General features: G+C 43.4%; 1 protein-coding gene across 2 annotated transcripts in view; it reads right to left on the bottom strand.

The window, feature by feature from the left end:
- Window positions 1–450: 450 nt before the first annotated feature.
- LOC106599971 (serine/threonine-protein kinase STK11) overlaps window positions 451–12,430 on the bottom strand; it is a 75,800-nt gene continuing 63,820 nt past the window's right edge. Inside the window, exons 8-11 of one of the 2 annotated variants that reach the window (XM_014191302.3) lie at window positions 11,737–11,794; window positions 6,871–7,064; window positions 2,151–2,375; window positions 451–1,143 (exon numbers count right to left, since the gene is read on the bottom strand). In XM_014191302.3, coding sequence (XP_014046777.1) covers window positions 2,182–2,375; window positions 6,871–7,064; window positions 11,737–11,794 — 446 coding nt within the window. In that variant the 3' untranslated portion in view covers window positions 451–1,143; window positions 2,151–2,181. The remainder of the gene's footprint in view (window positions 1,144–2,150; window positions 2,376–6,870; window positions 7,065–11,736; window positions 11,795–12,430) is intronic. The other variant, XM_014191304.3, reaches the window with a different exon arrangement.

Raw genomic sequence — 12,430 nt, 5'->3', positions numbered from 1 at the left:
GTGGGGAAGAGGGAGAAAGACAGCAGAGGAAAGTTCAGGTGAGTCAGACCAGGGAACAAGGGAGAGAGAAATGGAAAGATGGAGGGGGAAAGAGAAGAGAGTCATAGGGGGAAGAGTTTCCAGGGATGTGATCAGGGAACAATAAGACGATCAGTGGGGAAAAAAGGCTAGCAGCGCATCTTTTAACACACAGATGCCCGACAACATATTACTCCAGTTTTTCCGAGGTCTGAAGAATCCCATTTGACATTTTCTGATCCCCTCTTCAGTTTTAAAGTTTAGAATCGCCCTCGATCCCCATTCCCCCTCTGTTGAAATGTAGTGTTCCCACTAACATCGTGTTGGTGTGAAATAAGACCACAAGGTTTATTCATATGGATAAATAAAACACTGCAGTATAATGACCACATGCACCGTCAGATAAGAAAAAAGTGGGAGCCAGACAACAAATAGGGTTTGGTTGGGACGTGTTTTATATAAATAATAATTACAAAATATTTATTGGAAAAAATAATCAAAACAAAAACTAATGGAAACAAAACACCCCCCCCACCTCAGCGGTGGTTGTCAAGGTTTCAGTCCATTTGTCTGTCCTTAACCGAGTAGTTTTCCTTTCTCAAAGCTCCGTACAGCATGCAGTTTTACATGGGTATCACTATCATCATCATAGTCATAGTTTAAATATATACGTATTCTTTATCAATGTCATTCTTTTTAAACATCACAATGTGCATCTTTAAAAACTGCAGTTAGGTTCTGTAAAATAAAAGATTGTCTATAAACTAAAACAAGCTGGGGCAGAGCTCACAAAAGGTGGGTCTCACACGGCCAGGCCAGGCCAGGCCACGCCACGCCTCCTCTGGGACAGCCAGACAACAGAGGAAGGAGGGAGTGAAAGAAGAGTCTTCTGCAGAGAGAGTGAAGGGAAACACAAGCACTTCACACCAAGACCCTCGAGGGTAGTCTCTGAGCAGTCTCCATTTCTCTCCTTCTCCCCCTTTCCCGTTCTCTGTCACGCGCATGGCATCCTTGAAGAAGAGTTTGTAGCCAAATGGTTCAGGAGGAAACGTGGGGCACAACATCAGCAGGCTTCTCTCACCATTGCCAAGCACTCCAAAAACAGAAGGACGGGAAAAGATGAACCTGGGAGGAGAGAGAGAGGAAGGGCAAGCTTCATTTAGTTCATTTTATTGTATGAGACTATGGCATGACAAATAGGATTATTTATGACATACAGCGACTTAAAAAGGATATTTAAGGGCACACTTTTCCTTATATGAGCATCAAAGGCTTATTTGTCACACCCGCACGCACACACACACACACACACACACACAAAGTGATCGAGACTTCCCTCTGCCTCCAGCAGCACACAGATAAAGCAGCTGAATGATGGCAGACCCTACATGGAGAATGAATGAATAGAGATCATGTAGGAGAGAGCCTGTCAGGCGGGATCAAAGAAAATACAGCTGACAGGGAGCGACGGACAGAGAGGGAAACAATATCCTGCCTTCACCCCACTCCATCTAGACCAACGTGAGTCATCTCTATAACAAATTAATACAGACACTGCTGCACATCCTACCAAGTAGCTCTGCAATCTGTGTGCGTGCGCGAGAGAGCTTTATGACTGCTAGCACAAAGGCTACGTGTGTGAGTAAAAGAGAGAGGCTTTGTTAGAGGTATGTGTGTGTGTGCCATCCTAATGCAGTTGTGAGGTGTGTGTGTACGTATGCCCACGCCCTCTCTGAACTTCCGTCTCTGAGAGGATGCCTGGGGAGCAGTGGTGTGACGGAGATGACTCATACAGAAGACAGCTGAATCTCATCAGTTTCTCTCCTCCCTTCCATCCATCCATCCCATTAGACTGCAGAGTAGCATCACTGTCTGAGGATCTGTTTTCCACTCTCCTCCTGTAACTCCCGCCATCTGTCTTCATTTCCCTCCCTCTAGTCTCCCTCAGTCTTCCCTCCAGTATTCTCTTCAGAAGAAGAAGATTCTCTTCATCCAACCCCCCCCCCCCCCACCAGCACAAATGTCTCATTCACAATTCCCTCCATCACTCAGAGGAGTAAATGCTTTTTGAAAGAGTGCAAAAAATATTACACCTACACAGTACACATCCACGCACACACACAATGACATACCCTTCTCACCAGGTGGGTGGTTGAGGTGGAGTCATTGCTGTTTGCAGGTGGAGAGCTTGCGCATCTTGCTGGCTGTGGATACTCCTTTGCGGGAGGGGTTGGATGAGGACGAGGACCTGCACTCTGGCTTGGCCTTGCTCTCCGTTCCGTTCACACAAACAGGCTTGGCCTGGGCCCGGCTCCGATCCACCTCACCCTCATCCAAGTCCTCCTCTGGCACCTGGCCTGGTGGACAGAGAGAGAGAGTGGGAATAGAGACCGGTCAACACAGAACACCGTGACAGTCACAAACACATTCACATAGTTGCAGACATAGAAACACACAAATAGAGACAAACACACACAGAGAGACATATACAGACCAAGAGCGCTTCTCGTTGCAGAGCATTGTTTTGTAACCAGCTGATATAGGCATTTTCCTAATATTTGAGACTTGTTTTTTTACCTGTTACATTCTGAAGCTGTCGTAGTAGTTGTACTGAGCCACGTAAAACTATGGAGGCCCATCCCCACCACAAAAAACATTACAACTATTTTATCATACAAATAGGACAATGTTTTTTCATTTGTAACATTGTGTGGTGATTTCCAGAGGTGGCAACACAGGTCCCACAGAGGCAGGGGGGTGGGAATTGTTTTCCTAGGGCCCAGAGTTTTTCATGGTGTGGTAGTAGGCTAAACTAACCAACTCAGGACCCTAGCTGTAGGGTATGACATAGTAATCAATCAGCTGAAAAAAAAAAAATGACGGGATATGATGGGACCAGATTATTTGTGTAATCAGGTCATATGGTTTAAAAAATTCCTTGCCCTAGGGAGAATGAACACACTAAAACCCTTTACACAAACAAAGAGAGAACTGCGATTGGACAAAACTAACAGCACTGTATGCAGGGTTGCATCATATAGGCCTTTGCATGTGTAATTAAATAAGTTACTCATACAGCATGTCATCACTAGTGTTGATTGATTCATTGCAGTCAATTTTAGATTAAAAAAGGCCTAGGTAGCCTAGCCACCGGAAGTTTGAATAAACCAAATTTGATCACATTCACATTTCAGGCTATAAATACATAGCTTTGGCTATAAAAACGTAATGTTTCCCCTGGTCAGGTCCAGATAGGATTAGAGCTCATAGGCTGGCTTGGCCTTGCCTATGCTACCTGCAGCTCAAATCAAATCAAATTCAAATCAAATTTTATTTGTCACATGCGAGTGTAGCGAAATGCTTTTGCTTCAAGTTCCGACAATGTAGTAATATCCAACGAGTAATCTAACCTAACAATTACCTTATTCATTCCTTTATACTTGTGTGTGTGTATAAGAATATGTACATAAAAAAAAAATATATATGAATGAGTGATGGTATAGAGTACAGTATATACATATGAGATGAGTAATGTAGGGTAATGTAAACATTATATGAAGTGGCATTGTTTAAAGTGGCTAGTGATACATTTATTACATCAATTTTTCCATTATTAAAGTGGCTGGAGTTGAGTCAGTATGTTGGCAGCAGCCACTCAATGTGGCTGTTTAACAGTCTGATGGCCTTGAGATAGAAGCTGTTTTTCAGTCTCTCGGTCCCAGCTTTGATGCACCTGTACTGACCTCGCCTTCTGGATGATAGCAGGGTGAACAGGCAGTGGCTTGGGTGGTTGTTGTCCTTGATGATCTTTTTGGCCTTCCTGTGACATCAGGTGGTGTAGGTGTCCTGGAGGGCAGGTAGTTTGCCCCCGGTGATGCGTTGTGCAGACCTCACTACCCTCTGGAGAGCCTTACGGTTATGGGTGGAGCAGTTGCCGTACCAGGCGGTGATACAGCCCGACAGGATGCTCTCGATTGTGCATCTGTAAAAGTTTGTTTTTGGTGACAAACCGAATTTCTTCAGCCTCCTGAGGTTGAAGAGGCGCTGCTGCGCCTTCTTCACCACGCTGTCTGTGTGGTTGGACCATTTCAGTTGTCCGTGATGTGTACGCCGAGGAACTTAACTTTCTACCCTCTCCACTACTGTCCCATCGATGTGGATGGGGGGGTGCTCCCTCTGCTGTTTCCTGAAGACCACGATCATCTCCTTTGTTTTGTTGACATTGAGTGTGAGGTTATTTTCCTGACACCACACTCCGAGGGCCCTCACCTCCTCGTCGTTGTTGGTAATCAAGCCTACCGCTGTAGTGTCGTCTACAAACTTGATGATTGAGTTGGAGGCGTGCATGGCCACGCAGTTATGGGTGAACGGAGTACAGGAGAGGGCTGAGAACGCACCCTTGTGGGGCCCCAGTGTTGAGAATCAGCGGGGTGGAGATGTTACCTACCCTCACCAACTGGGGGCGGCCCGTCAGGAAGTCCAGGACCCAGTTGCAGAGGGCGGGGTCGAGACCAGGGTCTCGAGCTTGATGACGAGTTTGGAGGGTACTATGGTGTTAAATGCTGAGCTGTACATGAACAGCATTCTCACATTGGTTTTCCTCTTGTCCAGATGGGTTAGGGCAGTGTGCAGTGTGATTGCGTCGTCTGTGGACCTATTGGGGCGGTAAGCAAATTGGAGTGGGTCTAGGGTGAAGGTGATATGGTCCTTGACTAGTCTCTCAAAGCACTTCATGATGACGGAAGTGAGTGCTACGGGGCGGTAGTCATTTAGCTCAGTTACCTTAGCTTTCTTGGGAACAGGAACAATGGTGGCCCTCTTGAAGCATGTGGGGACAGCAGACTGGGATAAGGATTGATTGAATATGTCCGTAAACACACCAGCCAGCTGGTCTGGGCCTGCAGCCTTGCGAGGGTTGACACATTTAAATGTTTTGCTCACGTCGGCTGCAGTGAAGGAGAGCCCGCAAGTTTTGGTAGCGGGCCGTGTCAGTGGCACTGTATTGTCCTCAAAGCGAGCAAAGAAGTTGTTTAGTCCCTCTGGTCGTGCTCCCTCTGCTGTTTCCTGAAGTCCACAATCAGCTCCTTTGTTTTGTTGACGTTGAGTGAGAGGTTATTTTCCTGGCACCAATCTCCCAGGGCCTTCACCTCCTCCCTGTAGGCTGTCTCGTCATTGTTGGAAATCAGGCCAACTACTGTTGTGTCGTCTGCAAACTTGATGATTGAGTTGGAGGTGTGCATGGCCACGCAGTCATGGTTGAACAGGGAGTATAAGAGGGGGCTGAGCAGTTTGCTTTTACCACATGTAATGATTTGCAAAATATTGATACAAATTTCAGCCACACCCATTGCTGAGAGGTGTATAAAATCTAGCACACAACCACGCAATCTTCATAGACAAACATTGGCAGCAGAATGGCCTTACTGAAGAGCTCAGTGACTTTCAACTTGGCAGCGTCATAGGATGCCACCTTTCTAACAAGTCAGTTCATCAAATTTCTGCCCTGGTCAACTGTAAGTGATGTTATTGTGAAGTGGAAATATCTATGAGCAACAACGGCTCAGCCTGCGAAGTGTTAGGCCACACAAGCTCACAAAATGGGACCGCCGAGTGCTGAAGAGCGTAAAAAGCATCTGTCCTCGTTTGCAACCCTCACTACAGAGTTCCAAAACATCTCAAAGCAACATCAGCACAAGAACTGTTCGTCAGGAGCTTCATGAAGTGGGTTTCCATGGTTGAGCACCGGCACACATGCCCAAGATCCCCATATGCAATGTCAAGCGTCGCCTGGAGTGGTGTAAAGCATTGGACTACGGAGTGGAAATGGCCCCTTCGCTCCAGTGAAGGAAATCTTAACGCTACAGCATACAATGACAATCTAGACAATTCTGTGCTTCCAACTTTGTTGCAACAGTTTGGGGAAGGCCCTTTCCTGTTTCAGCATGACAATGCCCCCGTGCACAAAGCGAGGTCCATACAGAAATGGTTTGTCGAGATCGGTGTGGAAGAACTTCACTGGCCTGCACAGAGCCCTGACCTCAAACCCATCAAACACCTTTGGGATGAATTGTTACGCCGACTGGGAGCCAGGCCTAATCGCCTAACATCAGTTCCCGACCTCACTAATGCTCTCGTGGCTGAATGGAAGCAAGTCCCCGCAGCAATGTTCTAGTGGAAAGCCTTCCCAGAAGAGTGGAGGTTGTTATAGCAGCAAAAGGCGGGGGACGAACTCCATACTAACGCCCATGATTTTGGAATGAGAGGTTCGACGAGAAGGTGTCCACATACTTTTGGTGATGTAGTGTATTATTAGATAAGTTCTCTGCGGCTCAAGTTCTCTGCGGCTCCATTTAACAATTTGATTTTTGTAGGTCATCATACTTCAGTGACAGGGACTACTGCGGTAATATTATCTAAACTGGTAACATCACCTTAAAAAAGGACATGGTTAAGCCCTGTCTTTGTGGCATACAGTATTAGAACAACAACTGAAACATGTATAGAGAAGGCTGCAACACTGTTCCCCCAAGCCTTTTAAAAACAAACTATAGGCACTTGTGAAGTTCTGATCTATTTTGCTTCCTACTGACTGTAGTCTATCCTCCATCTGAACTCTCCCTGCCTTTCCTGAGCCCGCCACCAATCCATGTGTGTCTGTTTCTATCTCGCTCCCTCTACCTGGCACAGGGAAGTCATATACAGTGTCTTCAAAAAGTATTCACTCCTCGACTTTTTCCACATTACTTTGCGTTACAACCTGAATTTAAAATGTATTAAGTTGCGATTTTTTGTCACTGGTCTACACATAATACCCCAATAAAGTGGAATTATGTAGGGCTCCTCCCTTCTTACCTGGCACAGTGAAGTCCTGAGTGTAGATGATTGTGTCCTCCTGGTCGTAGAGCTCGTCGTCATCCTCCTCGGTGTACCCATGCAGGTCCTCCAGGTAGGGCACCACCGTCATGCTGCGCCACACGTCCCGGCTCTCCGCGCTGGCAGGGATCGGCACCGGTGGTTCCGTTGGTGGGTGTTTTTTACGTACCCAGCTAAGGGCAGAAGGCAAAGTGTGTGTGTGTGGGGGGGGGGGGGGGGGGGGGGGGGAAATTGTATGACTAGTTACTAAATACATCTTGGCAAAAGGTAAGCCAGTATAGCCCGATACCTCTCCAATAGGCTGACCCACATGTTTGTATCACGACTTAATAGTCAGCTTTCATATGCCGACATTTAGCTACATTTTAATGCAACCCAACCAGATATAGAAAGTGTATTTCAGTGTGTGACGGGACGGTTCATTTACGCTTCACTGCTTTTATACCCAGCACCGTGCTGCTATAAAGAGTTTAAATGAGGCACCATCAGAGGCAGTTGTGGAGGGTGTTTCAGCGGGAGGGCTACTGAGGGGGTGATTAGGGTTTTTTCTCTCTCCCCTCTTGTTCTCTCCCTAGGGTTACTTTGTTTCCCTTTCTCATGCACTCTTTCTCTCTCATTCTCTCCCCAAATTGCAAGAGGGCCAAGAACCCCCTTGTCGGAAAAGGATGACTGTTATTAGTAACCATGGAAACTGAGTCATCAAAGTCGTTGGAGCTCGTTTTAGTCAAGTATTAGAATTTTGAAAATACTTTTCTCTCTTCTCCTCTTTCGGTCTCTCACACACACAGAGAGAAAAGGAGAACATTGATTTCAGCTTGCCTGTAGACTAGCTAGTGCTGGATTCTGGAAATGGTCCTCTAGAAGATGAAATGTTGAATAAAATTATATTTGATCTTACTCTGCCGATTGTCCATGGTGTTGGTCCTTCAGCTGCTAGAAATGTGAGACAAAATATCTACAAGAAAGTATTGTTTACTTTTTTAGAGCACCGGTACTAAAGAAGAAATTTCAATTACCTGGCACATGCCCAAAACCACGTAAACATCTGCAAGACTTCAGTGAGTATGCATGGTTCGCATGCGTGTACTTCAATCTTGTACATGTGTTTTGCTCATGACTGAAGGCCACACACATAGACCCACCCACACATAGACCCACTTTTGAAATCGGTGTAGTATTACTTTCCTGTTGATATTTTGATCTCAAATTTCGACCAGCTGAGGGACCAACACCACGGACAATCGTCAGAGTAAGTTTAAATATCATTTTATTAAACATTCGTGACAGACAAGGGACTTTTGGGATTGTTCTATGTAAAAAGTGCGCGGCATTGTCTACATAAGTTGAAGACACATTTGGTAACTAGACTTCAGCATGCTTTGGCCAGCCTCTCTTCCCCTCTATTCTTCCTCTCCCTCCATACCCGTTTATACTAGAGGTCGGCCGATTAAATCGGTATGGCCGATTTCAAGTTTTCGTAATCGGCCTTTTTGGATGCCGATTATGGCCAATTACATTGCAATCCACGAGGAGACTGCGTGGCAGGCTGACCACTTGTTACGCAAGTGCAGCATCAAAAGGACCTTGTGGCTGCAAGGAGCCAAGGTAAGTTGCTAGCAAGCTTTAAACTTATCTTATAAAAAAAAAAATGAATATTCACATAATCACTAGTTGTTAACCTGTTGGGGATAGGGGGAAGTATTTGCACGGCCGGATAAAAAAACGTACCCGATTTAATCTGGTTACTACTCCTGCCCAGTAACTAGAATATGCATATCATTATTGGCTTTGGATAGAAAACACCCTAAAGTTTCTAAAACTGTTTGAATGGTGTCTGTGAGTATAACAGAACTCATATGGCAGGCAAAAACCGGAGAAGATTCCTTACAGGAAGTGGCCTGTCTGACCATTCCTTGAGCTTCTTGACTCTGTTTATTGAAGACTGAGGATCTTTGCTGTAACGTGACACTTCCTACGGCTCCCATAGGCTCTCAGAAGGCGGGAAAAAGCTGAATGATGTAATTCCAGCCCCAGGCTGAAAGACATTAGCGCTTTTGGCAAGTGCTCTATCAGAGGACAATGGGCTGAGGCGCGTGCACGAGTCGACCCCATGTTTTTATTTTCTATCGTCTTTGAACCTAAACACAGATTCCCGGTCGGAATATTATTGCTTTTTTACGAGAAAAATGGCATAAAAATTGATTTTAAACAGCGGTTGACATGCTTCGAAGTACGGTAATGGAATATTTAGAATTTTTTTGTCACGAAATGCGTCATGCGCGTCACCCTTCTTTACCATTCGGATAGTGTCTTGAACGCACGAACAAAACAGAGGCTATTTGAACATAACTATGGATTATTTTGAACCAAACCAACATTTGTTATTGAAGTAGAAGTCCTGGGAGTGCATTTTGACGAAGACAGCAAAGGTAATAACATTTTTCTTATAGTAAATCTGATTTTGGTGAGTGCTAAACTTGGTGGGTGTCTAAATAGCTTGCCCTGTGATGCCGGGCTATCTACTGAGAATATTGCAAAATGTGCTTTCACCGAAAAGCTATTTTAAAATCGGACATAGCGAATGCATAGAGGAGTTCTGTATCTATAATTCTTAAAATAATTGTTATGTTCTTTGTGAACGTTTATCGTGAGTAATTTAGTAAATTCACCGGAAGTTTGCGGGGGGTATGCTAGTTCTGAACGTCACATGCTAATGTAAAAAGCAGTTTTTTGATATAAATATGAACTTGATTGAACAAAACATGCATGTATTGTATAACATAATGTCCTAGGGTTGTCATCTGATGAAGATCATCAAAGGTTAGTGCTGCATTTAGCTGTGGTTTGGGTTTATGTGACATTATATGCTAGCTTGAAAAATGGGTGTCTGATTATTTCTGGCTGGGTACTCTGCTGACATAATCTAATGTTTTGCTTTCGTTGTAAAGCCTTTTTGAAATCGGACAGTGTGGTTAGATTAACGAGTCTTGTCTTTAAAATGGTGTAAAATAGTCATATGTTTGAGAAATTGAAGTAATAGCATTTCTAAGGTATTTGAATAACGCGCCACGGGATTCAACTGGCTGTTGAGTAGGTGGGACGATTTCGTCCCGCCGACCCTAGAGAGGTTAACTACACATGGTTAATAATATTACTAGGTTAACTAGCTTGTTTTGCATTGCATATAATCAATGCAGTGCTTGTTAATTTATCATCGAATCACAGCCTACTTCAACTTCGCCAAACGGGTGATGATTTAACAAAAGTGCATTTGCAGAAAAAGCACATACGTTGCACAAATGTACCTAACCATAAACATCAATGCCTTTCTTAAAATCAATACACAAGTATATGTTTTAAACCTGCATATGTAGTTAAAATAAATTCATGTTAGCAGGCAGTATTAACTAGGAAAATTGTGTCACTTCTTGCGTTCTGTGCAAGCAGAGTCAGGGTATATGCAGCAGTTTGGGCCGCCTGGCTCGTTGCGAACTGTGTAAAGACCGTAATTAATTTGCCAGAATTGTACATAATTATGACATGACATTGAAGGTTGTGCAATGTAACAGCAATATTTAGACTTACGGTTGCCACCCGTTCGATAAAATACGGAATGGTTCCGTATTTCACTGAAAGAATAAACGTTTTGTTTTCGAAATGATAGTTTCCGGATTTGACCATATTAATGACCAAAGGCTCATCATATTTCTGTGTGTTTATTATATTATAATTAAGTATATGATTTGATATATCAGTCTGACTGAGCGGTGGTAGGGAGCAGCAGGCTCGTAAGCATTCATTCAAACAGCACCTTACTGCGTTTGCCAGCAGCTCTTAGCAATGCTTGATGCGCTGTTTATGACTTCAAGCCTATCAACCCCCGAGATTAGGCTGGCAATTCTAAGTGCCTAATAGAACAACCATTGGTCAAAAGGTATATGAAATACAAATTGTATAGAGAGAAATAGTCCTATAATAACTACAACCTAAAACTTCTTAACTGGGAATATTGAAGACTCATGTTAAAAGGAACCACCAGCTTTCATATGTTCTCATGTTCTGAGCAAGGAACTTAAACGTTAGCTTTTTTAAAAATGGCATATATTGCACTTTTACTTTCTTCTCCAACACTGTGTTTTTGCATTATTTAAACCAAATTGAACATGTTTCATTATTTATTTGAGATTAAATTGATTTTATTTATGTATTATATTAAGATAAAATAAAAGTGTTCATTGTTCATTCATTATTGTTGTAATTGTCATTATTACCAATATAAAAAAATATATAATATAAAAAATATATAGAATATAAAATAAATAAATCAATATTTTTTAAGTCAGCCAATTAAATCGGTATCGGCTTTTGTTGGTCCTCCAATCGGTATCGGCGTTGAAAAATCATAATCTGTCGACCTCTAGTTTAACTTTCCTAGCCCACTAATGTCATCGAAGCACCTTGTCGGTATCAGCGAGCGTGCAACAAATAATAATATATGTTTGGAGGTGTTGGGGGTCTAGTAATTTTAAGGCTATCAATGTCAGAGGATAATACAACCGTATGCACACGCACACACGTCACAAGGATGAAATAGACCGTATTACAGGGCTTGAAAAACTTTTTTTTGCCACTTTGGAAAAGTAGGACAGATTCCTGACTTTTCCAAAAGCTCAAGCTTCTTGACCCCCATCAAAAAATGGTCTGTAACACCATGAGCCAAAAAGGTGACAAAATTTGAATTATTATTACTGATATTGACTTTAACGCAAGGTGAATGGAATCGAACTGAAGACTTGGAAGGTGTCATTTAGGCTATTTTCAACATGGATTACTTCAGTCACTTACTTGTGTTGCCTTATGTGCTGTATTGAAAACCTCTTGACGGGATCATATTCAAGCATTCCTGGAGAAGACAAAGAAGCTAAATGTAAGGACACAGGAGCGGAAAAGGGAGATAAAAGGGGGAAATAGGAATAATAACAACAATACAGAGGAAGAGTACACATTTACAGTGCATTCGGAAAGAATTCAGACCTCTTCCCCTTTTCTTACGTTAAAGCCTTATTCTCAAATGGATTACGCACAATACCCCGTAATGACAACGCAAAAACAGGATTAGAAATGTTTGCAAATGTATTACAAATAAAAAATACCTTATTTAAATACATTTTCAGACCCTTCGCTATGAGACTTGAAATTGAGCTCATGTGCATCCTGTTCCCATTGATCATCCTTGAGATGTTTCTACAACTTGATTGTCCACCTGTGGTAAATTCAATTGATTGGACATGATTTGGAAAGGCACACACCGGTCTATATAAGGTCCCACAGTTGACAGTGCATGTCAGAGCAAAAACCAAGCCATGAGATCGAAGGAATTGTCCTTAGAGCTTCGAGACAGGATTGTGTCGAGGCACAGATCTGGGGAAGAAGTTTGGAACCACCAAGACTCTTACCAGAGCTGGCCGCCCAGGCAAACTGAGCAACTGGGGGAGAAAGGCCTTGGTCAGGGAAGTGATCAAGAATCCGATGGTCACTG

The sequence above is a fragment of the Salmo salar genome, chromosome 03 (genome assembly GCF_965601325.2).
Source record: "Salmo salar chromosome 03, fSalSal1, whole genome shotgun sequence".
NCBI lineage: Eukaryota > Metazoa > Chordata > Actinopteri > Salmoniformes > Salmonidae > Salmo > Salmo salar.
This window is presented reverse-complemented; position numbering and strand designations above follow the sequence as displayed.